At 55.9% G+C, this 26,538-nt stretch overlaps 2 protein-coding genes and 1 pseudogene across 12 annotated transcripts; 1 reads left to right on the forward strand and 2 right to left on the reverse strand.

Annotated features, from left to right (window-relative positions):
• Nucleotides 1-427: 427 nt before the first annotated feature.
• POP7 (POP7 homolog, ribonuclease P/MRP subunit) lies at nucleotides 428-1,546 on the reverse strand. Of its 2 annotated transcripts, none has more exons than XM_060123628.1 (2): nucleotides 1,341-1,546; nucleotides 428-1,107 (listed from the first exon to the last, which is right to left on the reverse strand). In XM_060123628.1, exon 2 carries the CDS (start codon nucleotides 1,095-1,097, stop codon nucleotides 675-677), a length of 423 nt encoding a protein of 140 aa, XP_059979611.1. In that variant the 5' UTR covers nucleotides 1,098-1,107; nucleotides 1,341-1,546; the 3' UTR covers nucleotides 428-674. The 2 variants fall into 2 exon arrangements, with proteins under 2 accessions (XP_059979611.1, XP_059979610.1); XM_060123627.1 differs by having other exon boundaries at nucleotides 1,345-1,545.
• Nucleotides 1,547-5,143: 3,597 nt separating this feature from the next.
• Nucleotides 5,144-10,656, reverse strand: LOC132505532 (small ribosomal subunit protein uS2-like; annotated as a pseudogene).
• A 101-nt stretch (nucleotides 10,657-10,757) lies between these two features.
• On the forward strand, nucleotides 10,758-26,320 carry GIGYF1 (GRB10 interacting GYF protein 1). Of its 10 annotated transcripts, none has more exons than XM_060123615.1 (27): nucleotides 10,765-10,838; nucleotides 14,159-14,292; nucleotides 15,724-16,853; nucleotides 17,099-17,208; nucleotides 17,302-17,431; nucleotides 17,532-17,627; nucleotides 17,770-17,881; nucleotides 17,994-18,102; nucleotides 18,449-18,489; nucleotides 18,707-18,877; nucleotides 19,109-19,362; nucleotides 19,492-19,600; nucleotides 20,066-20,203; nucleotides 20,413-20,513; nucleotides 20,730-20,901; nucleotides 21,020-21,186; nucleotides 21,305-21,405; nucleotides 21,490-21,606; nucleotides 21,734-21,834; nucleotides 21,965-22,047; nucleotides 22,141-22,281; nucleotides 22,360-22,587; nucleotides 22,833-23,017; nucleotides 23,277-23,437; nucleotides 23,521-23,684; nucleotides 23,772-23,901; nucleotides 23,991-26,320. In XM_060123615.1, the coding sequence occupies exons 4-27, from the start codon at nucleotides 17,174-17,176 to the stop codon at nucleotides 24,041-24,043; spliced, it is 3,099 nt and encodes a 1,032-aa protein (XP_059979598.1). In that variant the 5' UTR covers nucleotides 10,765-10,838; nucleotides 14,159-14,292; nucleotides 15,724-16,853; nucleotides 17,099-17,173; the 3' UTR covers nucleotides 24,044-26,320. The 10 variants fall into 10 exon arrangements, with proteins under 10 accessions (XP_059979603.1, XP_059979598.1, XP_059979599.1 ...); XM_060123617.1 differs by lacking the exon at nucleotides 10,765-10,838 and having other exon boundaries at nucleotides 12,434-14,292; nucleotides 15,724-15,967; nucleotides 16,702-16,853; XM_060123620.1 differs by lacking the exon at nucleotides 14,159-14,292 and having other exon boundaries at nucleotides 10,758-10,838; nucleotides 16,702-16,853.
• Nucleotides 26,321-26,538: the final 218 nt, after the last annotated feature.

Genomic DNA, 26,538 nt, shown 5'->3' on the forward strand with positions numbered 1-26,538 from the left:
TGAAGCAGTGTCTCAGTCCCTACCACAGGCTGACACAAAGGAGGCCCCCATCTTTGTTTGCCCTCTTCACCCTTAAACCCTCACCCTTCCTGCACCTGGGAACTGCCAGCAGACAACCTGATGCTTTCCTAGCATACAACTACACTCCAGCTGCACTCCAGCGGGTGAGAGTATATACTTTATCTGCCCTGCCTTCTTCTGTGAGGATGAAATATTTTAAAGCAAACATTGTAATTGTCAGGCTTCTGCACTGTACTAAAGTTTGTTTTAGGTTGCAGTGTCCGTAGTACAATTTATGCTTTCTGTGACGGCAGGAAACACTGGGGTGCCCCTACTGTACCTAAATCCTTGTAAAGTTCTTTCCTACTCTCCTTTCCAGAATTTACACAGGGGAGAGGCAGTGCAGCGTGGTGGCAGGGCACCAACACAACTTGATACTTTTTATTGTATACGACAATGGTTACAGACCACAAAGGTTCAGGAGGCCCCACTGCTTGGGTCAACAAAAGACAGTATTTGCCCTCTCAATTCAGAGTCCTCTGGGCTGCGAGGGGACAGGCTTTTTCCTACATGGCTCTGGAAGAAGGTCCAGGACAGTACTCAGTACAAGAAGAGCCACATCTGAGCCTAGCTGTACGGGGGTGGGTGGATAAGGTGGGCCAGCCTCATCTCAATCACTTGGGTGTGACCCTGAAGACACGGATGTGGATGGCCGAGTTGTTGCGGATCCGGGTCAGCGGCTCTCGCGTATCAATCTCTGGTTCCAGTTCATCGACAAGCTCCACGGTGGAGGTATTGGCAGCCACCTGCAAGGACCCGAAGCTGCCAGCCTGCAGCTGTAGGGCAATGTTGATGGCGCGGTTGATGGCCAGGCCCAAGCCGTGGATGTAGATCTCACTGCATGCGTTCTGACCCCGAGCCCCTCCATCCAGCAGTTTCTGGCAGCGGGCCAGCTGGGCCTTGAAGTCAGTCTTCATGTTGACATAAATGTCATTGGGCCTCCGGGGCAGGCGGTGGGGGAGCCGCTTCCGCAGGGTGTACTCCACCGGGTCCAGCTCAGCCTCGACGGCTCCGCGGGGCTCTCGGTTTTCGGCCATGCTGTGTGCCCTGGCACGAGGAAGAGACGACATCAGCCAGGGGTGACGAGCGACCAACGCTTCCTTTCCCACCCCGTTTCCTGCCCAAAGGGTGAAGCCGGGAAAAGGCGCACTCGACGCCTCTATTCCCTTCCACTCACCTCAAGCTCCCGCATCTCCCCCACCCCCAGTTCCTACTCATTCATCACATCGCCCCCAACCTCCAGGCCCCTCCACCGCCCCCTTTCCCCAGCTCTTCCGCGCCTACTCTCTCCGGTCCACAGTGCTCTCCACGCGCCGCGGCCCGCTCCCCTGCCAGGGCACTCAAGCGTTGCGCCGACCGGCCGGAATATAGGGCGCTTCTCGCGACCCCCAGGCCCCAAGAAGGAAAGGTGAACACCGCCGGAACGCTCGAGCGCTAGAACCCAGCCGGCTCCTGGCTCCTGGCTCCTGAAACGGGTGCCGAGTGCGCACGCGCGCTCGGCCCCTGCAGCCAAGCCCGCGGGATCCACGAATCGCCTTCCTGGCCTCCGTTCTCCCGCCCCTTTCCTGAGAGCTCGCAAAACCGCGCGATGTGTTTGAGTAACGCGAGGCTTCCGGGGGTGTGATGGGATCTACCACGTGTACGCCTCCCAGGCGGGGCGCAGACGCAGGAGGCGTGTACCAAGTCGGAGCTGGGGAGGTCAGCTTTCCTGGGCCAATCCGAGTCCCCGGTTCGCGGAGGTGTCCCGAAGGGGAGAGGGGAGGAGAGGAGGCTATTGTAGGGGCGTGGAGGATTTGGGGGTAAGGGTCTTCCAAAGATAGCAGGGAGGGCAGCGAGTTCCATAGAACGTGATCGCGAAGGGGTCTGAAGTCAAGTCTGCCCTCTCGCGTCCATCGCAGTTCCTCAGGTCAGAGGAGGTGTGGCAGGGTTGGCAGAACTGACCTCCCGCCCAAGGTTCCTGTTGCCCAAAGACCGAGGGCGGGTAACGAGTGGCGAGGCCCGGCCCTTGGCGGAGGACAGCCTTCCGGGACTCCTCGCAGTTCACGGGGACCCGTCCTTCTTCCCTGCGTCTGGCAGGGCTGACCTCCCAGGCCAGCCCCTGGGGACGCGAGCTATGAACCGCAGGTCCAGCCTTCACAGCTCCCCTGGGCCCCCCTGACCCACTCGCACCCCTCCACCACCCCCACCCGCCGCCAGCTCTTCGGTCACTGCCCAACACCTGGGAGTACGGACGTGCGCCCCCTGGCGGGAAAGTGCAGGGCAACACCTGGGGGTTGGTGGCTCCCCAAGACCAGTGGGAAGGGGCTTTCTGCCCAGATTGGTTTAGCTTCTGTAGAGTTCCATTTGAAAATGAGTTAGACCTGCAGTGAGGACCTCAGTTCCCTCATCACTCAAATGGGGATGAGAATTCCTGTCTTGCTACTGAGTTGCAAAACTCAATATAACCTTACAAACTGTAAGCCTACACGTTAGCTTTTTTTTTAATTAAAAAAAATTTATTTATTTGGCCGTGCTGGGTCTTAGTTGTGGCATGCGGGCTTTTAGTTGCAGCATGTGGGATCTAGTTCCCTGACCGGGGATGGAACCCGGGTGCCCTGCATTGGGAGCGAGGAGTCTTAACCACTGGACCACCAGGGACGTCCCTGAGCTGGCATTTTTATGCACACCGCCCCCCCACCCCCACCCCAGACCTCTCTCTAGTTGCCTGGGGTAGAGTCTGACCCCATTTGACTGGAGGTTGGAAAGAGGCCAGGCTCCTGCGAACTTCTCTCCCAGCACCACTTAAATCCTGTGGTTCTTTTAGCTTCAGATTCTTACAAGTTTGGGGGGTTATTTGGGGTTGAAGAGGAAATGCTGGCTACAACCTTACTCCATCTCAGAAGTGACATCTGAACAGAGTTTTGATGGACAAACAGGAATTCTTCAGGAAAGCAAGGAGTATTCTGGAAACACTGAACAGTATTTTTAAAAGAATGGAAGCATAACCTAAGCTTCCACCTCAAGGAACTAGAAAAAGTAAGGCCAAAGGGAGAAGATGGGAGGAAATAATAAAGAGCAAATATAAATGAAACTGAACACAGAAAAACAATAAAGAAATTCAAACCAGAAGCTGGTTCTTTTTTTTTTTTTTTTTAGAAGCTGGTTCTTTGAAAAAGTCAATAAAATTGACCTCTAGCAAGACTGACAAAAAAGAGAGAACAAGAAAAAGAAGACTCAAATTATGATTATCAGAAATGAAAGAGGGGATAACACTAAAGATCCCATAAACATTGAATTATACTTGGAGAACAACACAAACAACTCTACACACATAAATTTCACAGCTTAGATAAAATGGACCAGCTCCTAGAAAACAAACTACCAAACTAACCCAAGATGAAATAGATCATCTGAATAACTCTGTAACTATTAAGGTAATTAAATTCATAGTTAAAAAAAAATTTAGAACAAGAAATATCTAGGCCCACATGGTTTTACTGGTGAATTCTACCACGCACACAAAAAAAGGAAGTAACACAAATTCTACACAATCTCTTCCAGAAAACAGAAGAGGAAGGTACATTTCCTAATTAATTTTATGAGGCCAAAACCAGACAAAGATAATACAAAAGAAGAAAAATCACAGATGGATACCTCTCATGAACAACACAAAAAATCTTCAACAAAATGTTAGCAAACTGAATCCAGCAGTATATAGAGAATGATATACCACAACCAAGTAAAGTTGATTCCAAAGATGCAGGACTGGTTCAGTGTAAGAAAACCAAACAGTATTATCTACCATATTAACAAGTTAAAGAAAAAAACACATACGATCATGTCAATTGATACAGAAAAACCACTTAACATAATTTAGTGCCCACTTATGATAAGAGCTCTTAGCAAAAAGAGAATGGAAGGAACTTCCTCAACTTGGTAAAGAGCATCTACAAAAAAACTACAGCTTCCCATCATACTTAATGGTGTAAGACTGGACACCTTTCTCTTAAAATCAAGAACAAGGAAAGGATGTCGTCTCTCACCACTCTCATTGTTGGAAGTCCCAGCCAGTGCAATAAGGCAAAGAAAAGATTGTAAAGGAAGAAAAAAAAACTGTCTCTATTTGCAGATGACATGATTGTGTATACATAAAAAGTCCCAAGGAATCTAAAAAAAACATTAATAAATTAGCTTATTAGCAAGTTTGCAGGATACAAGATTAACATACAAAAATCACTTGTAGGGCTTCCGTGGTGGCGCAGTGGTTAAGAATCCGCCTGCCAATGCAAGGGACACGGGTTCGAGCCCTGGTCCAGAAAGATCCCACATGCCACGGAGCAACTAAGGCTGTGCGCCACAACTATTGAGCCTGTGCTCTAGAGCCTGCGAGCCACAACTACTGAAGCTTGTGTGCCTAGAGCCCGTGCCCCGCAACAGAAGACACCATTGAGAAGCCCGCACACCACAACGAAGAGAAGCCCCCGCGCACTGCAACTAGAGGAAGCCCGTGCGCAGCAACGAAGACCCAAGGCAGCCAAAAAAAAAAAAAAGTTAAAAAAATCAATTGGGGCTTCCCTGGTGGCGCAGTGGTTGAGAGTCCGCCTGCCGATGCAGGGGACACGGGTTCGTGCCCCGGTCCGGGAAGATCCCACATGCCGCGGAGCGGCTGGGCCCGTGAGCCATGGCCGCTGAGCCTGCGCGTCCGGAGCCTGTTCTCCGCAACGGGAGAGGCCGCAACAGTGAGAGGCCCGCGTACAGCAAAAAAAAAAAAAATCAATTGTATTTCTATGTACTGGCAATAAACAGCTGGAAACCAAAATTTAAAATCATTTACAATCACTCCAGAGAGAGAGGGGAAGGGGGAGGAGGAAAGGAGGGGGAGCGAAAAATATTTAAGTATAAATGTAACAAAACATGTACAAACTCTGCTTAAAACTACAAAATGCTAATCAAAGATCTAAATTAATGGAGAGATATACTGTGTCCACGTATTGGAATATTCAACATAGTATAGATGTCAATTCTCTCCAAATTTAATGCAATTCCTATGAAAATCCCAGCAAGAAGTTTTGTAGATGTAAATAAGTTTATTGTAAAATTTATATGGCAAGGCAAGAGAAGTTAAAGCAATTCTGAAAAACAAAAAGTTGGAATCACACCACCTGATTTTAAGACTTACTGTGTAAACACAGTATCAAGACAGTGTGATATCTGCCAAGGGACAGACACAAAAATCAATAAAATGGAATAGAGAACCTAGAAATAGATTCACACAAGTACAGCCAGCTGATTTTTTTTTTTTTTAAGAAACTGTTTATTTTCCATCAACCTATTTCCATTTTAAGAGTTTGTGGAAGAACTGCTTACGACCACTCAGTGCTTGTTCCTACCCACTCAGCGGCCTGAGCAGTGGGAGCTGCAGACCAGTGTTCAGTGGCAGGTTGAGCACTCCAGCCTCCAGTGGGGAACTGTTGAAGAGGCACGGGGACACCTGCACACCTTCGGACCAGTCCACCACCTGGACTGGTAGCAGTGAACTCAGGAGCTGGAGCAATCCATTCACCCTGAAATTCCTCCTTGGTCACAGCCTTCTCAGCTGCTGCCTGCTCATCCTTTTCAATCTCTCCAGGATCTCTGTAGAAGTAGAGATCAGGCATGACCTCCCATGGGTGTTCACGGGAGATGGTGCCACGCATGCGCAGAACTTCCCCGGCAAGCATCCACCACATCAGACCCACTGGGAAGGAGTGAGCTCCCTTGTTGTTGCATGGGATGGCAATGTCCACATTATCGCAGAGGAGAGTCTGCGTTACACAGAGCAATGGTAGACAGGTTAACGTAAGAGGCCTCTGGGAGAGGCAGGTGGTCAGCCCTGGGATCAGTAACCACCGGAAGTCTTGGCTCCCGGAAGGCTGCCTGGATCTGGTTAGTGAAGGTTCCAGGAGTGAAGCAGCCAGCAATAGGAGTGGATCCAGTGGCAGCAGCAAACTTCAGCCCAGCTCGCTGGCCAGTATTCCTGGAGGATATGACACTGACATCAGCTGGGTTTTCAATGGCAACAGTGGCATGAGCTGCCAACAGAAGCTTCTCCCAGGTTCTCTTCAGATTTATTATGTAGATGTCATCACTTTTCCTTTTGTAGGTGTACTGTTCCACTTGGAAGCCAAGGTTGGTGCCACCTAAGTGGGTTCCTGCTGCAAGGAATTTGAGGACATCCTCCTCCTTCATTTGCAGGACATCAAAGGCTCTGGAAATTGTGAAAGTTTCCCTTTAAGTTACGATGGGAGTCCAGAACAACGCCGTATGGACCCCTGTCTGGCTGGCGCGGAAAAGCCAGCCAGCTGATTTTTGGCAAAGGTGCAAAAGCAGCTGAATGGGGAAAGAATGAGTCTTTTCAGCAAGTGGTGCTAAAACAACTGAATAAATAGGCAAAGAACTGAACCTCAGCCCTATGCAAAAAATTAACACAAAATGGATGGTAGATCTAAACATAAAATGGAAAATTATAAAACTTTTAGAAGAAATATAGGAAAAAAGTCTTCATGACATAGGGTCAGGTAAAGAATTCTTAGATACAACTCCAAAGGCATGATCCATTAAAGAAAAAAATTGAGGACTTCCCTGGTGGCACAGTGGTTGGGAGTCCACCTGCTAGTGCAGGGGACATGGGTTCGAGCCCTGGTCCAGGAGGATCCCACATGCCGTGGAGCAGCTGAGCCCGTGTGCCACGGCTGCTGAGCCTGCGCTCTAGAGCCTGTGAGCCACGGCTGCTGAGCCCACGTGCCACAACTACTGGGGCCCGGCGTGCCTGAAGCCCGTGCTCCACAGCATGGGAGGCCACCGCAATGAGAGGCCCGCACACTGCAGCGAAGAGTGGCCCCCGTTCGCCACAACTGGAGAAAGCCCATGCACAGCAACGAAGACCCAATGCAGCCAAAAATAAATAAATAAATATGTGAAAAGTAATATATGGTTTAAAAAAATTGATAAATTGTACTTCATCAAAATTAAAAACTTTTACTCTGTGAAAGACCACCCAGCCACGGACTGCGAGAAAATACCTGCAAATCACATATCCAACAATGGACTTGTATCCAGAATAAAGAACTCTCTAAATTCAAGCGTTAGAAAACAACTCAATTACGGACTTCCCTGGTGGTCCAGAGGCTAAGACTCCGTGCTCCCAATGCAGTGGGCCCGGGGTTCCATCCCTGGTCAGGGAACTAGATCCCACATGCTGCAACTAAGAGTTCACATGCTCCAACTGAAAGATCCCGCATGCCACAACGAAGATCCCGAGTGCTGCAACTAAGACCTGGCGCAGCCGAAAAAAACAAAACCAAACAAACAAAAATAGAAAATGGGCAAAAGTCTTGAACAGAGGGTTCTTTAGCAAAGAGGGTATAAGGATGACAAATAAGCACATAAGATGTTCAACACAGCCATTATGGAAATGCAAATTAAAACCATGATGAGATGCCACTGCCCACCTATTAGAATGTCTAAAATTAAAAATTTTGACAATACTAAGTGTTTAGGAGAATGCAGAGAAACTGGATCTCTCATACACTGTTTGTGGGAATTTTCAATGGTCCAGCCACTCCGGAAAATAGTTCAGCAGCTTCTTCTAAAATTAAACATACACTCACCATATGACCCAGCAAGAGCACACATGGGAATTTACAAACTCGTACACAAATGTCCACAGCAGTGTTTGTAATAGCAGTGTTTGTAAAAGCCCCAGACAGGAAACAACCCTTGTGTCTTTCAATGGGTGACTGGTTAAAGTGTGGTACATCCCTACCATGGACTACTACTCAGCAATAAAAGTTGGATCAAGGAGACCCATTAGGCTGCTGGAAGACTACGTACATCCTAGAACAATACTGTGCTGAGCAGCTCAGAGTTTACTGTGGAAGGCAAACAAGATGAGCAAGACAGTGCAACCGCTGCTCAGCATGGAGCATGGATAGGGTTCAGTGGACCCTCAAGGAGGTACAGCCAATATGACCTTGGGGGGATGCAAGATGTTCCACAGGACGCAATGGCTAAGGTGAGGCAGTAACGTCTAGCAGTTGGGCTCAGATCCTGTGCAGTACCTCCTGTTACAATGGAGAGGTCTGGGAGGTCTGAGCCCTGGGAGATAGGGAAGTAGGAGGGAACCAGCAAAGGATTCAGAAGGAGCAGCTGATGAGGTAGGAGGAAAACCAAGGGATACGGTGATCTGGAGGCCAGGTGAAGAAAGCATTTCTTGGAGGAGGTAGTGACCAGCTGTGTCATATGCTGTTGGTAGGCCACAGGAGATAACAAACCAGTGGATTTAGCAATGTGGTGATTTTGCACTGGTGACTTGACAAGCATTTACACTTGATTGACCAAAGAACTTAGCTCGTTAGAAAAAAAAGGCAGAGAGTTTGGCTGTTTACTCTTACTTGAGACTTCCCTTTCATCTCGATAAACCATCTAACCACAACTCTTTGTTTAGTTCAAAAGCTTCCAAATTCAAAATAACACAGACCAAGGCATTTTACAGCATAGTCTTGAATAAACCTGAATAAACAAAAATATCTTAGGTCCAAGTGATTTTCTTCATTCAAATTCTTTTCTTTAATTTTGTATGGGAGATTCACAGTTCTGATTTGTTTCCTTTCTCAGAGAGGGTGCTTATGCAATTCAATTTCCACAGTGTCATCAGCAGCAAATGCATTCTCACTTTACGGCTGGGGGAGATTACTTGGCCAGGATCACAAGCTGGCATACAGGAAACCCAGGGCGACCGATCAATTACTCCAATCTTCTACCTTGGAGTCCAGCGTGCTCTCCCTGACACAAAGCATCTGGTAGGTAGGTAGGTACTACTGTCCAATCAAAAACATTTTCATGATAGCATTCGAAGCCCTCAACTTAAGTTTCACTTCACTTCTCATCCAACTAGCAATCCAGGTCCTCTTCTCCCATCAGCCTGGCTTGTCACTATTCTAAAGCTGATGCTCACTTTTCTTAAATCTACCCAAATCCTGCCCTTCCTTCCTGCTCAGCACAGGCCACCACTGTCCCTGACTGCTTCCCCTTCACAGGGGTTTCCCCCCTCTTTCCCCTGTACCATTTCTCCACTATAATTTACAATCTCACATTTGCTAATTAATCATTAAAACAGGCCAAAAGGCGAAGACCTTATTCAGAGGGTAGGACACATCTAGGAAAGTGGGCGGGGGGGGGGACAACAACAAAAGCTTTGGAGTAAGAAAAAACAGCTGTCATAAACTTGAGAACTTTGTTCTAGAAGAACTTGATTGGAGATTGGATTCTGTTGATATATTTTCACACAGTTAACAATGTGAATATTGTGGACCCAGAAGGCCCCACTAGCTAACATTTGTGGAGTGCCTGCCCTATACCAAGCACTGTGTTAAGTCCTTTACCATACAATCCAGAGACTCCGAAATGAGTAAAGTTGCCCAAGGCCACGGTCAGTATAGGATGGAACCAGCACATAAGCCCTCGCTTTAAACAATTGCATTTTCCAGCCTGTGAACAAGCAGCTTCACTGACTACACTGAGGCAGGAATCCTGACTGCAAGAAAGACAAGGGAACTGAAAAAAGCAGACACGAAAACTATAAGTGCATAGAAACCTGGGGTGTGCTCCGTGCAAGAACAAAGGGCCTTCCTGGTAGCTCCGGAGGTCGGCGCTCCGTTTTGGCGAAACACAGAGGACTCAAGTTCCAAGTCTGAATTTACCCTTCCCTGTCCTGAGGATTATATTGTTTTTGGTAACGGCTGTTTTAGGAAGCTGGGAAGTAGAGTATACATTCTGGCGTAACTTCCAAAGAAAACGGTGAAAACACACACAAGACTTTTTCATCCTAAAAAGTTCAGGGAATCGGAAAAGTCGTTCTTGAAAACCTCCTTTTTAAACAAAGGCGGTGTCAATCTACTTCTCACATTTGCATAGTAGTTTCTCTCTTTCCGAAGCCTTTCACACTCACCTATTTTAATTCTTTCAGCACTCCGGAAGGGAGTGGAATGGGGGCCAGGGATGGGGCGGAGCAGAGCATCAATACCTTACTATAAAACAGAAACTGAGGCCCGACACCGTCAACTCCTTCGCCCCCGAGGTCTAGGGGGCTAGTCGGTGGCGGAGCCAGAAAGAAACTCCAGATCTCACCAGCCAGTGCTGCCTCGGACTTGTTTCTAAACCATTAGGTTCCTCGTTTATTTCGTATACCCCGGGGATGTCCGACGAACACACCTCTGGGTTGTACGTGGTCTCCTTCAATCCAGGCGGGCTTCCCGGAGGAAGCCGACCGTCCGGGAGGCGGGCGATGCCTCTAGCGGCGGCCTTCGTCGCGATGGTCGCGCATCGCGTGCAGGGGGGGGCAGCCGGGGAGCACCCCGGGGACACCCTCACAACCCCCCCGGCCCGCAGCAGGCTGTGTCACGTGAGGCACCCGGCTCCCAGGTCACGTGCCGGGGGGGGCTCGGGGTAGGCGGGCATCCGGGCCGCGCCCGCCGGGCACGCTAGGAGCGCGCTAGGCCGTGCGGGTCGGAGCGGGCCGGAGTAGCAAAGGGGGGCAGTGGCGGTGGCGGCGGCCGCGGCGGGGGCGGAGGGGGCGGCCCCGCGGCCCCGCGTCCGCGTCACGTGGTGTGAGGCGGGCAGCCATCTTGCTACAAACACAAACAGAGAGGAGCGGCCGCCGCGGGAGCGCCAGCGCCCCCTCCCCCGCTGCCGCCGCCCCCCGGCCCGCCGCGCGTCGCCAACGCCCCGGGACCGGAGCCTCGCGCCGCCCGCCCGCCGCGGTAAGCGCCCGGCGACCCCGCGGAGACCGGCCCGCGGCCGGGCCCGGGCCAGGCCCGCCCCCGACGCCGAGGCGGCCGCGCCGAGCCTGCGAGAGCCAAAGCGGGAGCGCGGGCCGCCGGCACGGACCCTCCCCCGTCTCCTCCCGAGGCCGCCGCCCCCGACGCCCGGTGTGCCCGCCCTCCGGCCCTCCCCGCTTGACCCTCCCCCGGCGGGGGCCGGGCCCCCGCGCCGCCCGGAGGGAGGCCGGCTCCCTCCCGGGGGCGGCCGCCCGCGCCCCCGCACCTGGCGCCCCCTCCCTGAAGGGCACGCCGTCCTCCCGGGCCGGCCCGCCTCCTTCCCACCCCCGCGCTCCTAACGGTAGCTCTCCGGCCCTCGGAAGCCCGGCCCAGGCCCCCCGCCTACCCCCGCCCGCATCCTCCGCCCGGGGGCCCGGGACCCTAATGCCCGGTTCTCCCCGGAGATATCCACCAACGCGCCTCCGGTTTCTTATCGGCCTGAGCTGGGCCTGGCGGGTCTTAAAGTCCAAGCTTTCCGTGACTTCTGGCTAACGTGGAAGCCTCTCCTCTTAACCACAGCACTTCGCCTGGGTCTTCGCCTAAATTTCCTTTCAGCGAGCGACATTAGTGCTTGGTCATTGGGGTCTTCTTCCTCCCGGTTGCCCGGCCGTGTGAAACACCTTAGTCTGTCCTGTCGCCAGGCTGGGCCCTTCCCAGCCCATCTCCCCTGATGCAGCAGCTCCCCAGTCACGGCCCCTCACACTTTGCCTTTTTTTTTTTTCCAAGTTAACTTTAAAAAGACCCTCATCTCACACGTCTTACCCAGCCATTACTAGAATTCCCAGTGAGCGTACAGGTCTGGTCCATCATAGGGCCGGGCCTAGCCCCGGGGATAGATGCTCAACCAGTACTTGTTGGCCAGCTCTTTCTTCCAGTCACCCCAGTCTCACTCCCCTCTTGCTTCTCATTGCTGCTTTTCCAGAGATCAGCCTCCACAGCCTTTCTGCTGCCCGAGAGCTGACACGCGGTTGCAATTTAGCCCCCGCCCCTTGGCTTGCATCTGAAACACCTTGGGTACCAACAGGCTGGTCCCCTTAGCTTCTCACAGTGTGGGTGTTTGCTCTCTGGTCCTTCATCGGTACCGTTCCCTGTGCAGTCCCAGGCCACCCACCCTCACCCCAGACTCAGTTTTATTTCCTAGATGGTAGGTCTAGTGTGTCACTGGGCAGGGTTGGGACAGATCTGGGCGTTGTGTGGCTTCCATGGCCTGGACCAGGGACCTCGAGGGGTCCCACATGGTGATTACAGTCAAGTGAGTTCTGTTCTTAGACTCCTGGCCTGTCTTTCTCAGCCAGCAGATATGTCAGTGTTGTCTGTGGTTTGATGGATTAAAGGACCCCAGTTTGCCCTGGCTTTTACATCTGTAGTTGGAGTTTGGGATAGGAAAAAAAAAAAAAGCCCCACTTTAGGGCAGAGGAGGTGAGAAGTGGCTACGGGAAGGATTTTTTTGTTTGTTTTTTTTGTTTTTCTTTTTTGATGTGGACCATTTTTCAAGTCTTTATTGAATTTGTTACAGTATCGCTTCTGTGGGTTTTTTTGTATTTATGTTTTGGTTTTTTGGCTGCGAGGTATGTGGGATCTTAGCTCCCCAACCAGGGATCGAACCCACAGCCCCTGCATTGGAAGGTGAAGTCTTAACCACTGGACAGCCAGGGAAGTCCCTATGGGAAGGATTTTAAAAATTCTAACGAGAGATTAAAAATGGTTTAAAACTCACAAAGTGTGCTTGTGAATGCGGGGCGGTTCCTGCTGCACATGTGCCCCTTCTCCAGTCTCAGGTGGGGCGTCGGAGACGTCAGTGTCTCCTGTCAGGGCAGCTGCAGCCTCTCTTCCTTGTTTTCTCTGCCTGGAGCCCAAGACTGGGCAAGTGGGCAGAAGGGATCAAATGAGGTAAAGTGTGAAAGTGTTTTGCAAACTGTTAACTACGAGACATGCTGCGGGGCGTTGTTATGATGGCTCAGAGGGCAGAGCTGGGAAAACTGACCAGCTGGGAAGAACATGGGCTTGCACCTCTTTTTAAGTCTCAAGAGTTCTCCTACCCCGCATGGAGAATCTTTCCATCCTGAGAAAGGGCGGAGTCGCCTCCAACAGGCTTGGGGCTGGGTGGCTGCTCAAGTGTTGGGGAATTTGGTATTGTACTTCTGTTAACAGTGGTACCTTCCTGTGCCAAAGCACATTGCTCTGGATTGGGGCTAATTTTCGCGGTGATGGAATGAGGAAATAACGTTCTTAACTTAGTGTGTACTGGGACTGCCTATTCTCTGGATTTTTTCCTTCTCCTGTAAGTTCTGAACCCCAGAGAACAGGGTCCCCTCGTGTTCCCTCAAGCCTGTCGTGAGCACCCAGGACCAGTGTGTGTCCTCTCCCTTGGACTCCGGCAGGGGGCAGTCTTTTAAGAGCAGTAATTCAGGTGTTCAGGGAGTGAGGGTATGCTGAGGCTTGAGAAGGAGAAGGGGGCGGGGTGTGGATAGATGTGGCAGACAGATGCTGAGAGGTGGGGGCTAAGCACAACATCCTTAGGTCAAGTAGCCGGGGAGGGGTGCTGTCTCCGTCCGCTGCCTGCCACCTCCTCCTCTTTCCTTCACTGGAAGGGGATCCAAATGCTGGGCTTTCAAAGTTTGTGATAGACTCAGGACAATTTTGTTTAATCTATTCTTTTCCCGAGGATTTCCCTCCTGGCAGGATTGCAGGTTTCTCTCATGGGACAGTGTAATTAGGGAATGATTTCCTTGCTCTTCAGAGGCAGGAATGAGCTGGAGTAAATTTGGTTTCTCTTGTCTTACATTCTTCCCCATAAACAGACAATAGGTATGGTTACCTTCTGCCTGCGGCACACAGTGGGGTTTCTTAACTGTGCCCCTGTTGGTAATCCGGGCCCAGACAGCTCTTTGCAGTGAGGGCCGTCCTGGGCAGCGTAGGATGTTGAGCAGCAACCGTGGCCTCTGCTCACTGGATGCCAGTGGCATTTCCCAGTCATACTGACCATAAATGTCCCCCGACATTGCCGCATGTGTCCTGGGAAGCAGAGTTGCCCCCAGCTGAGAAGCGGTGGCTTTGACGAAGGGCGTGGGAAAGACGCACGCCTGTTTGGAGCTAGAAACGGTGGGGCGCGTGTGTGCTGCCCACAGTCGGAGGGCCAGGCAGCCACCGGGCTTCTGGGAGCCAGGCCTCCCCTGGCTGGGCCCGCCTGGACGCTTGACCTTTCTCACCGGCCGCTCCTCCACTTCCTCTCGCCTGATTGCCTGTCTCTCTCGCCTCCGCAGTTTCCCTGCTTCTCACACCGGGAGCCAGCGCTTTTTCTCAGTTCGCTCCTTGCAACCAGGACAGAAGGGCGACGGCTGAAGTGGGAAGCGCCCGGCGGCCAGCCGCCTTTGCCACTCCCTGGAGGGGTGGGAGGGTGAGTTGTCCCCTTTCTGTCCTCTCACCCCGCAGCAGCTTTCCATGCTCGCAGGACTCTTTGTCCCATCCGTCTAGGATGGGGCTCTTCTGGGGTGGCCTGGAAGAGGCTCAGAACAGCCTCTCCTGAGTTTGTTTGAAGGAAGTGGGGTGTTTTTCTTGGAGTGACGAAGACTTAGTATGTGATAGCTATCCCCAAATGTCTTCTTTTCCCCCTAAGCCTTTTTTTTTTTTTTTACCAGTAATGTTTATTTTATTATTTTATTTTTTTTGGCCGCACCACGCGGCATGTGGAATCCTAGTTCCCCGACCAGGGATCGAATTTGCGCCCCCTGCATTGGAAGCATGGAGTCCTAACCACTGGACTGCCAGGGAAGTCCCCCCACAAACCTTTTAAAAATGGTCAAATATAACATATACCATTTTAGCTATTTTTTAAAAATTATTTTTATTTTTTTGTTTTTGGTTGCATTGGGTCTTTGTTGCTGCGCGCGGGCTTTCTCTAGTTGTGGCAAGCGGGGGCTACCCTTCGTTGTGGTGTGCAGCTTCTCATTGCAGTGGCTTCTCGTTGTGGAGCACAGGCTCTAGGCACGCGGGCTTCAGTAGTTGCGGCGTGTGGGCTCAGTAGTTGTGGCTTGCGAGCTCTAGAGTGCAGGCTCAGTAGTTGTGGCTCACGGGCTTAGTTGCTTCGCAGCATGTGGGATCTTCCCGGACCAGGGCTTGACCCCATGTCCCCTGCATTGGCAGGCGGATTCTTAACCACTGCACCACCAGGGAAGCCCCCACGCTAGCTATTTTTAAGGATACAATTCTGCAGCGTTAAATACATTCATCACGTTGTTGTGCAGCCATCCACCTCATCCCCAGAACTTTTTCATCTGCCCCATTTCAGCTGGAACTGTCCCTGTTAAACAACTCCCCACTCTCCTTGCCACCCCACCCCCAGCCCTGGCACCCACTGTCTACTCTGTTCTTCTGAATTTGACTCCCCTGGTAATCTCACGTGAGAGGAATCATCCAATATTTGTTCTTCCGTGACTGGTATGTTTTATTTAGCTAATGTTTTCAAGAGTCATTCGTTGGCCAAATTACATAAGGGTTGTAGCATAGACAGAACTAACCGGACTCGGCTGTTCTGGGAGGCCTACTCGAATTCAGTGACAGGAAGAGCTTTTCAACAGGCCTGTCTTCTCTGACGGCCGTGTGGGCTGTGGCGTGCTCCAGCTCCAGAAGTGGCTAGCTGAGGCTGTTGTAGAAGAGACGCCCGTGCCGGGGGAGGTCAGCCCTGCTCTGGATGGTCTCACAAGCTGCATTTCGCCCTAGGACGCTGGGATTCTGGGAGTGGGTCCCGTGGCTGTCGTGGAGTTTGCTCTGGGCTGCAGCTTTCCCCTGGCCCCTTTGGTGGAAACCCTTCTTCTTCCTTCCTTCCCAGAGTTGTGGAGTCTTGGAGTCGATGGGAACTGTGGAGGTGCTCCGGTCCCGCCTCCGCCCCAGCCAGTGAGGGAAGCCCTTACACGGCTCCCTGAGACCCTGCCCTCCCCCCATCTGCTTGGCACCACCAGGGATGTGCCGCCTCCTGAGAGCCGCCTCCGCTGTTCCTTAGAGGGACGGGTCGCTGCCACCACCACAACCGCTTCTGTCAGCCTCAGTAACTCTGACCTTATTCCCGCTTTGTGGTGAGGGAGCCTTCTTCCTAGCTTGTATCACGGTAACGTCGTTCCCTCCTTGGCTCTCTGTCCTTACGATCGGGCTCTTCCAATCCCAGGGACCGGGCCTCGGTGTTGACTCCGGTCTGGTGAGTGAGCCCTGGGCACGCTGGCTGGAGTGGCCGGCCACGGCCTTCAGCGCACCCCACCTCAGGCTCTGGAATAGCCCCCGCTCCCCTTGTACTGGGTCTCTCCCCAAACTGAGTCTCTGGATTCTAGCTGCCAAGCGGCCAGACCTGAGTGTTCTCAGGGGAGAGGTAATTTTGCTCCCAGACAAACTTCTCACCCTCTTAATAACTGGCCTTTTCTGTCTCTAGAACATTTGGGACTCCAGTGGGTTTTTTGCTTGTGTGTGTGTGTCTTTTATCTTTGTCCTAAACATCCACGTGTATCTCAGGCACCCCTTCACTGAATGTTGGGCCACTTGGCGAGAGTGCCGAGCTGTCGGGAGGTGCCTGGCGTTCCCTGCCACACCCCCAGCACCTCCGCCGGGCTCGGCCGAGTGAACTGACTGCTCGAGAGGCCTGATGAGTGGAGGGCAGCGATGAGGAGGAGCAGGGCCTGGGCTGCCCTGTGCTCCGTAACCAGCGGCCTCCAGGCAGCTGTGGGCCTTCTCGTTATGCAGGACGGAGGAGGGCTGGAGGCAGGGAGGTCTGTCTCACCTTTAATTTAACCCCACTTTCTTTTCTTCGCCCCTCAATAAGGATCTTTCCCAGATGTGAAGGTCCCTCCCTGGGCACTGCTCTGGTCAGACCAACATCCAGTTGCCTGGGGACCCTGGTTCACTCCAGCACAGGCCCTTGCCTGGAGAGAGCCCGGCCCCTGTCCTGCCTGCTTCCCTGGGCAAGGCTGCCAGGTGAGTCTGGGCCAGAGGGAGGGCGTCCCCCTGCGGAAGCTGGAAGGGGCTCTGCCTGCCTGTTTTCCTCCCCTCCCCCAGGCCTTCCTCCACCGTGACTGTTTGGTTAACTCATGGTGTGAGTGGCACGTGGCTGGCTTAGGCGAGTCCTTACAGAGCCCATTACTGTACCCACCTAGTCCTCATACCCTCGGGCTCTCCGGCTGTGCTGTCTCCAAGGCCCAGTGTCCCCCACGTCTCCACAGGTGTTTGGAGAGTGAACACCCGGTACCCCCTCCCCTGCTCATCCGCTCGACCTCTAGGACACGCCCAGCTCCACAATGGCAGCAGAGACCCTCAACTTTGGGCCTGAGTGGTGAGTCAAGTGTGCTTTGGGTGGCGTAGAGAAGCCGGGAAGGACGGGGCTGCTCAGATTTCTGTCCCTCTCCTTCTCGTGCCCCTTCTGCAGGCTGAGGGCCCTTTCTAGTGGTGGCAGTGTGGCCTCCCCACCCCCATCCCCCGCCATGCCCAAATACAAGCTGGCCGACTATCGCTACGGGCGAGAGGAGATGCTGGCCCTCTATGTCAAGGAGAGCAAGGTAGGGGTGGGCGGGCGTGGGGTGTGGCCCAGTTGCCCGCTTGGCCTTGGCCGGTGGAGAGGGCCCCGGAGCATATGATACCTCCTGCCCCCGTTGACAGGTCCCCGATGAGCTGCAAGACAAGGAGTTTGCTGCGGTGCTGCAGGAGGAGCCGCTGCAGCCCCTGGCGCTGGAGCCTCTGACTGAGGAGGAGCAGGTGGGGCCCTGCCGGCGGGTGCCGCGTCTCCACCGTGGAGGGGGCTGGAGTTGGGAAGGCAGGTGGTGGAGTTGCGGTTGTGGATGGGGTGGGAGCGGTCAGGTGCCTGGGTCCTCACTCCCACCCCTGGCTCCCTCCTCAGAGAAACTTCTCCCTGTCAGTGAACAGTGTGGCTGTGCTGAGGCTGATGGGGAAAGGGGCTGGTCCCCCCCTAGGTGGCGCCTCCCGTGGCAGGGGCAGCACGCGGAGCCGAGGTAGAGGGGGGTTATGGCGTGTTCTGGGGCGGGCAGCGGTGGGATTCGCGGTCTTGAGGACTTGGAGGGGTGAGCCGGCAGGTTTCCCACGCGCACCTCATTCCTCCTCCAGGCCGCGGCCGCGGTGACAGTTGCTTTTACCAAAGAAGCATTGAAGAAGGCGATGGGGCCTTTGGCCGAAACCCCCGGGAGATCCAGCGTAGCCAGAGTTGGGATGACAGGTGCAGGCTGGGAGAAGGGGGCACAGAGGCAGAGCAGAGAGGGGCCCCAGGGTTAGGGCCCAGGGTCTCACGGAGGAAGGCTTGGGTCTTGTCGTCAGGGGGCACCAGGAGACCCACCAGATCAGCCCTAGTCAGAGAGCTCTCTCTGTGCCCTCTGACCCCCTATGACCCTGCCCTTTTCCTTCCGATTCTCTGGGCACGCCCTTGGGCTTCCTTCCAAGCCCCCCCGTCCCCCTGCCCCCCCCGACCCCTCCCGCACCTCTCGGGGCAGAATGAACAAGGTGAGCAGAGATCCTGCAGGTTGGGGGCGGAACTGTCCTCTGACCCACACCTGTCCCTCCCACAGAAGCGAGAGGCGGTTTGAGAAGTCGGCCAGGAGGGATGGAGGTATGGAGAGTGGCGAGGGTGGTGGCCAGGCCCTGAGTTCGTTAAGAGGTGGGGGAGGACTGAAATGGGTGGCCCCGGTTGGGGGATGTTTCCTGGGGGAGGTGGTAGGGGCAGGAGGGCCCGGAGCTGGGCTCCTCTTTCCCAGCAAGGTGTATAGTAAGAGTCTTGCAGGGACCGTGGCCGCCGCCCGCTGACTGTGTCTTCCCCTGCTCCCAAGCGCGATCCGGGTTTGATGAGGGAGGGGCTGGCCCGAGGAAGGAGCATGCCCGCTCAGATAGCGAGAACTGGCGTTCTCTCCGGGAGGAACAAGAGGAAGAGGAGGAGGGCAGCTGGAGACTTGGGGCAGGACCCCGGCGAGATGGCGACCGCTGGCGCTCTGCCAGCCCTGGTGAGATGGGGGCCAGGTGGGCGCTGTAGGGGGCGGCAGGTGGCGAGAACTTCCTGTGAGGGTGGGCACCTACGGCCAGGCAGAGGGAGCAGAGAGTTCTGGAGCGGGGCGGGTGGGAATGCAGTCCCGGAAGTGCCGGTTCCGGGCCGGGGGTCCCAGTGGGCGGCAGAAGAGTGGGGACTCTGGCTTGACTGGGATACCGATTCTCCTTCTCCGACTTTTCCTGCCCAGATGGCGGCCCCCGCTCTGCTGGCTGGCGGGAACATGGGGACCGGCGTCGGAAGTTTGAATTTGATTTGCGAGGGGATCGAGGAGGGTGTGGTGAAGAGGAGGGGAGGGGTGGGGGGGGCGGCTCTCACCTCCGGAGGGGCCGAGGGCCTGACGGCTTTGATGACGACAAGGATGGGCTCCCGGAGTGGTGTCTGGACGATGAGGATGAAGAAATGGGCACCTTCGATGCCTCCGGGGCCTTCTTGCCTGTCAAGGTATCTGCGAGGCGGCGAGGGGGAGACTTTTCTTAGAGGTTGGTGGGAACCTGCCCTGAGGGGGTCCTCTCACTCCACTCTTTTTTCCTCTGCCGTTCACCTCCCTGTCATATCCCCTAACCTGTGCAGAAGGGCCCCAAGGAGCCCATTCCTGAGGAGCAGGAGCTCGACTTCCAGGGTCTGGAGGAAGAGGAGGAAGAGCCTTCCGAAGGGCTGGACGAGGAGGGGCCTGAGGCGGGTAAGCCTGCGCGGTAGGGCAAGGAGGACGCCTGCAGCCTCGAGCGAGCGGGGTCCGCGGGCAACACGGAGGGAGGCCGGTGCCGACACAGTGTGGGGAGGAGCCTGCAAACAGCAGGGCTGTGTCCAGAAGGCCAAGGGTCAGATGAAAATCAAAGCAGAATCAAAATGACCTTCGACAGTCCCTCGAATCTGTCGAACACGGTATTAAACCAGTGGTATTGTGTGTACAGCCCCGGACGGTGATACGGATGCGTGTCCATTACCGCAGGGGCAAGAGAGGAAGTGTGCAAAGTGGGGTTTGTGGTGTCAGTTCACCGAACCTTAGTTGTGTTGACCAAAGATACGTGGGTGGACTCAATACCCAGAGGCCCTTCTGACCGCAAATGGAAGGTTTGTGCTAAATCATTTTGAAGGCCTTCCGGCTCTTTGGTTTTGAATTCTGGTAATTACCCTTCCCTTTCAGGTGGGAAAGAACTGACCCCACTGCCTCCTCAGGAGGAGAAGTCCAGCTCCCCATCCCCACTGCCCAGCTTGGGCCCACTCTGGGGAGGCAACGGGGAAGGCGATGATGCTCTGGAGAAAGACCTGCCGGCAGCTGAAGGTAGCCAGAGGGCAGGGCCGCCCTTTCCCTGGAGCCTGGGGCTGGTGGGGAAGATGCTCCCCTTCCCTGTGGGAAGGAGGTGCAAGGAGTGTTTGTGGGGGGGCCAGAGTTAGCGCCGACTTTTCTGGAATAAGGGTGGTAGAAGGGGGACTGTCTCGCTCCCTTCTCTGGACTCACCCATTCCACCTTCCCTTCTTTGCTCCTTCTAGGAGACGATATGAGGGCAGTGCAGCTGAGTCCTGGGGTGGGTTCACCCCCTGGCCCACCTGGAGATCTGGAAGATGATGAAGGCTTGAAGCACCTGCAGCAGGTGTGAGGGGGCCTGAGAAGGCTCTGGGGATCCTCCCCTCTTGGGGGGACAGAGAGTCTTCATTCCGTCTGTCGTTGCCCCGGTTCCAGGCTCTTCCCCATGGGTCCCGCTGTGTTAGGACCTGCTCTCTTGACCCCACCCCACCTTAGCCCCAGCCCCGTCCGATGTGGCTGGGCTTGGCCGGTTAAGGCTTCCCCTCTGTCCCCGGGTTCCCAGGAGGCGGAGAAGCTCGTGGCCTCCCTGCAGGACAGCTCCCTGGAGGAGGAGCGGTTCACAGCCGCCATCCAGGCCCAGGGCCTGCGCCACTCTGCAGCTGCCACCGCCCTCCCCCTCAGCCACGGCGCGGCCCGGAAGTGGTTCTACAAGGACCCGCAGGGGGAGATCCAAGGTGCCCGTGGGAAACGGGGCATGCAGGAGGGGCTCCTGGGGCGTGGGGACAGCACCGTTCTCATCAAGGGCTCCTCTGGCGCACCTTTCTGACCACAGCCCCCTTTCCCTTGGCCCAGGCCCCTTCACGACACAGGAGATGGCGGAGTGGTTCCAGGCGGGCTATTTCTCTATGGCCCTGCTTGTGAAGCGGGGCTGTGATGAGGGCTTCCAGCCGTTGGGTGAGGTGATCAAGATGTGGGGTCGTGTGCCCTTTGCCCCTGGGCCCTCACCACCCCCACTGCTGGTGAGCATACCCCCCTTTGCACAGAGCAGGGACGGGAGGTGGGAGCCTGGCGGATGGCAGCGGGTGCTGCAGAGCAAGCCAAGGTCAGAGCCGCCGGAACTCTCTGGCCCTCACTCAGGGAAACATGGACCAGGAGCGGCTGAAGAAGCAGCAGGAGCTGGCAGCAGCCGCCTTGTACCAGCAGCTGCAGCACCAGCAGTTTCTGCAGCTGGTCGGCAGGTATGGGGGGCCCAGCAGGGCTTGTCAGTAGGGCTGCACTGGCCCTGTGGCCGGCCCACCTCATGCCCGTCCACTTCTCGGCAGCCGCCAGCTCCCGCAGTGTGCGCTCCGGGAAAAGGCGGCTCTGGGGGACCTGCCGCCGCCGCCGCAGCAGCAGCTCACCGCATTCCTGCAGCAGCTCCAAGCTCTCAAGCCCCCCAGGTGTGTGGGATGCTCCATCCTCGCTCCGTGTTCCCGTGGCCACGCGCACAGCCCTTGGGTGGTGGGGGCGTGGGGTGCAGGCTGGAAATGGCTTTAGGGTGCTGAGTGTCAGTGCTTTGCTCCCCAGGGGTGGGGACCAGAACTTGCTCCCGACGATGAACCGGTCCCTGTCAGCGCCAGACTCGGGCCCCCTCTGGGACATACATACCTCAGCCTCATCACAGTCAGGTGTGTGGCCAGCCACTGCCCGCCCGGCCCATCCTGAGCCCTGAAGTCCCCTCCCTATCCCCGACGGCCGCGGGTGGGTGGGTACCCTGAGGCCTGAGCTCCCTCCTGCAGCTGCCTTTGTTCCCTGCAGGCGGTGAGGCCAGTCTTTGGGACATACCAATTAACTCTTCGACTCAGGGTCCAATTCTAGAACAACTCCAGCTGCAGCATAAAGTGAGTGGGCGTCTGGGGCTGGAGTCCTCGGGTATCGGGGGCCGGGCCACGGCAGGGAAGGCCTGACGTCAGGTCTGATGTCGACCGCTGCAGTTCCAGGAGCGCAGAGAAGTGGAGCTCAGGGCGAAGCGGGAGGAGGAGGAGCGCAAGCGCCGAGAGGAGAAGCGCCGCCAGCAGCAGCAGGAGGAGCAGAAGCGGCGGCAGGAAGAAGAGGAGCTGTTTCGGCGCAAGCAGGTGGGGGCCCGGCCGAGCGCACGTCCTGCCTGGGCCGGGCAGGGGTGCCCGCCGGCCCTCACCGCGTCTCTGCCTCAGGTGCGGCAGCAGGAGCTCCTGCTGAAGCTGCTCCAGCAGCAGCAGGCGGTGGCTGCCGTCCCTGTGCCTCCTGCGCCCAGTTCCCCGCCCCCCCTGTGGGCCGGCCTGGCCAAGCAGGGCCTGTCGATGAAGACGCTGCTAGAGCTGCAGCTGGAGGGCGAGCGGCAGATGCATAAGCAGCCCCCGCCTCGGGAGCCTTCGCGGGCCCAGGCTCCCAACCACCGCGTGGTGAGCAGGCTGGGCCTGGCCCCTGCTGGCTGGCACCTTGGGGCCCTCGGGAACCCCTTCCGGTCAGCTCCCGGGGTGACCCGGGGTGGGGGGCACACTGGTCCCCATGTGACCCTGGAGGCGCGCTCTTCTGTGAGGCCCTCACCTCACCTCACCCACCCGCCGTGCCACCTGAACGAACCTCCCACTCAGCGTTGAGTGTGTGTGTCCCGGCCTGGGCCACCCTGACTTACTGCCCTCTGTAGCAGCTCGGGGGCCTGGGCGCCACCCCCCTGAACCAGTGGGTGTCTGAGGCTGGGCCGCTGTGGGGCGGGCCCGACAAGAGTGGGGGCAGCAGCGGCCTGGGGCTCTGGGAGGACACCCTCAAGAGCAGCGGGAGCCTGGCCCGCAGCCTGGGCCTGAAGAACAGCCGCAGCAGCCCCTCTCTCAGGTGGGCGCCGGGGCCTGCGGGGGTGGGCGTGGGAGGGTGCGGGACTCCTGAGCTCATCAGGTGGGTCCCAGGGCCTGCGGGGGTGGGCGTGGGAGGGTGCGGGACTCTCAGGTGGGCGCCGGGGCCTGCGGGGGTGGGCGTCGGGGCCTGCGGGGGTGGGCGTGGGAGGGTGTGGGACTCTCTCAGGTGGGCGCCGGGGCCTGCGGGGGTGGGCGTGGGAGGGTGCGGGACTCCTGAGCTTCACCTCCATCCCGCTCAGTGACTCGTATAGCCACCTGTCGGGTCGGCCTGTGCGCAAAAAGACGGAAGAGGAAGAGAAGCTGCTGAAGCTGCTCCAGGGCATCCCCCGGCCCCAGGATGGCTTCACCCAGTGGTGTGAGCAGATGCTGCACACGCTGAGCACCACGGGCAGCCTGGACGGTACAGGCGGCTTTCCCCGGGAGGCCGGCTGGGGGTACCAGACCCGCATCGGTGGGCTCTGACAGCCCCATCCTGCCCCGCAGTGCCCATGGCTGTAGCGATCCTCAAGGAGGTGGAATCCCCCTACGACGTCCATGACTATATCCGTTCCTGCCTGGGGGACACGCTGGAAGCCAAAGAATTTGCCAAACAATTCCTGGAGCGGAGGGCCAAGCAGAAGGCCAGCCAGCAGCGGCAGCAGCAGCAGGTGAGGTTTCACAGAGCCCTGGCCAGAGGCAGTGAGGGCGCCCAGCGCTCCCCTGACCGCCCCCCCTCCCTCTCTTCTGCTTGGCAGGAGGCTTGGCTGAGCAGTGGCTCCCTGCAGACAGCCTTTCAGACCAACCACAGCACCAAACTCGGCTCTGGGGAGGGCAGCAAAGCCAAGAGGCGGGCACTGATGCTGCACTCGGACCCCAGCATCTTGGGTGAGTTTGGAGTGGGGAGGAGGCTCCTTGCTCAGCACTGGGCAGGAGCCTGGGTGGGTGAGCTCAAACCCAGCTTCCCCTGGCTTCAGGGTACTCCCTGCATGGACCTTCTGGTGAGATCGAGAGCGTGGATGACTACTGACCAGCCCGTCCCACCAGCACCCTGGGCTATAGGCCAGGGGCAGCAGCAACGGCTTGGACCCCTGGGTCCCCGGCCTGCAGGCTCCCCACGAGGAGCATAGGAGGAAGCAGGGGCAGGGTCCCCAGCACTTGTTACAAACCACACGATGCACCTTAACTCACCCACCACGAGGCACTTTACAGATTGGGGGGAAGGGTTTTTTTGTTTTGTTTTTGTTTTTAATTTTAAACAACATTGAAGAAAACATTAGAGACAAAAAAAAATTGTTAAGAAGGAGACTCTAAGCACTCCCTTTCCCTTTTGGGGATGGGGGAGCAACAATGGAAGATCCACAGAGGTTTTTGTTTCGTTTTTTTTTCTTTTTTTTTCTTTTTTTTTAAGAAAAAAGAAAAACAAAAAAAAATGGTTAGGAGACTGAAAGAAAAAACACACTGTTATTTTGGGGCAGTGGGGACACGGGCCCCACGGACCTGTCCTGCCTGGCCCCCGAGGCTGCACTTACCCTCCCTGCCCCACACGGTGGGCCACTGGGGTAACTGGAAGCTGGGCTGCCAGCAGTTTGCACAGCGAGGCCCCCTCAGCCCCGCCGGCCGGACCCGCTGTGAACGGCTCCCTTGTTGCTGTGACTGTGGCAGAGGTGTCTGAGGCGGGGGCCAAAGTAGCCCCTTGGCTTCGCTGCTTCTGGGGAAAGTTGCACAAATGGGCCAGGCCGCCTCAGCGCCCCAGGCTGCCGCCCTGCACTGGCTGGCAGGGTGGATGGGAGAGGGCCGGCAGTGCCAACCTCATCTGGCTGTCAGGCCGGCAGAACTTCCACTCTGGCCCTGGTGAGGGGCTTCCCCCTCCGCTGCCATTCGGGGGGCCGGCCTGGGTGCGAAGCTGAAAGTTCCAGCTCCCTGCCTTGCCACATGAATGTATTCTCTGGGCCACGAGCCCCTGCTGCGCCCGCTGCCTCAACCCGAGAGAGGTGGGGGCGGAGCAGTTCCTCCAGGAGCTGGAGAGAGAGGCGCCACTTCATGACTGTTGTTCCTCCTGTGAAGGGGGCAGGCGAGGGGCCAAGGAGGCCACGGAGTGGGCCGCTTGGGGCTTCTGGTTGCAGTGCGGGGCTTTTAGAAGGGAGCCCCCCACCTGCAGCCAGCTGTGTGGGACATGGACCACCCAGCTCGGCCCTGACCCCTCCATTGACCAAATGGGAGAGGAGCAAGTGGCCTCTCCCCTCCCTGCTCCCCTCATGTTTTTAAATGTTGGGTAGGGTGGGGTGTCAAGAATGGGAGTGTCTATCTCTCCTGGGTCGGGGGTAGGCTGCCCTTCACCAACTTATTCCCAATCACCTACCTGGGTTTGTCTCCATTTGGGTTGTTTTTTTTTTTTTTTTTTTAAGTTTGTTGTATCTTTTGGATTTCTCATTTAACTTCTCCCGTGGACCTCATTGCTCAGAGCGCAGTATTAGGGCAAGATTCTGCCACTGCCTCCCCTCCATGAATGTATTATCCTTCCTGCCCTGGGGAAATGGGGAGTGGCCCCAGTTTTCTTTCCCCATCTATCCCCAGAGAGGTGATTTTTTTAACTTTTTTTTTTTTTTTTTTTTGCACCAAAGTGGCAACTGGGTCAGTGTTGGGGGATAAAGCTGGCCTCGGGGGTGGAGGGGCCCCCTCCACCTGCTTCTCCCTGGTTTCAACAGTGTTAGTGTCCGTGAAAAGACAATATTCTCTCTAAAGCAATAAGGGGGTGATGGGCCAGGGGGAAATGTCTTGCTGCTGCTGGCCCCCCAGCTCCCCCTTTCCTCGAGCCAGTATTTGGTGGCATTAGAGGTGTTGGGGGAGTACTGTTGTGACTGAATGTAACTGCCCCCACCCCTGCCGCAGCCAATGCAGGGGGAGGGGGGATGACACTCTTCCCCGTCTCTTCCTTCCCCTCCCCCCCCAGCTAAAGAGACTTTGAATTTAGGGGGCCCTTGAGCCTGGAGAGGCCTTAACCCTGTGAGGAAGTGTAGGGGGAGCCCTCTCCCACCCCCATCCCCTTCTGAGAGTGGTCAATGTTTACAAGCCCCTGAGCCCCCCAGCCCAGGGACTCAGGCCCCTTGCTGTCCTTTCCCAGCCCGTCTTCCTGGGCCCCGGCTGCTCCCCCGCCCTTCCTGGGGTTAGGGTGGGTGCAGGGGTCATTCTGTATCCTTGTCTGCCTTGTACCCACCATCTCCCCAACCTGTGTGACTCCCTTCTCGTCTACCTGCCTCTGTAAATACTCCGCTTCCCCCAAATAAAACTTGGTGTGTGTTCTCCCCTCCTGCGTCTGAGTTGTTTCTTGGGGTAAGGGGATGTTGGGAACGAGAGGCACAGCTCAAAAGAGCTGGGAACTGAAAAAGCCACAGGCAAGGGGTGGCTATGGTCGGCCAGCCTAACCAGGCCAGACTAGAAATGGGAGGGCTGTGTGTGTGGAACACCTGTGACCTGCGGGCCAGAGAAGGTCCTCCCACCTGTGACTCTGCTTCCGGCTGAGGA

The sequence above is a fragment of the Lagenorhynchus albirostris genome, chromosome 15, assembly GCF_949774975.1.
Source record: "Lagenorhynchus albirostris chromosome 15, mLagAlb1.1, whole genome shotgun sequence".
NCBI lineage: Eukaryota > Metazoa > Chordata > Mammalia > Artiodactyla > Delphinidae > Lagenorhynchus > Lagenorhynchus albirostris.

Coding starts and splice junctions, on each gene's coding strand:
- POP7 (XM_060123628.1), bottom strand. CDS start 1,097: ATGGCCGAAAACCGAGAGCCCCGCGGAGCCGTCGAGGCTGAGCTGGAC.
- GIGYF1 (XM_060123620.1), top strand. CDS start 17,174: ATGGCAGCAGAGACCCTCAACTTTGGGCCTGAGTG. Junction 21,835..21,964: donor CTCAGCCTCATCACAGTCAG/GTGTGTGGCCAG, acceptor TGTTCCCTGCAG/GCGGTGAGGCCAGTCTTTGG. Junction 22,282..22,359: donor AGCTGTTTCGGCGCAAGCAG/GTGGGGGCCCGG, acceptor TCTCTGCCTCAG/GTGCGGCAGCAGGAGCTCCT.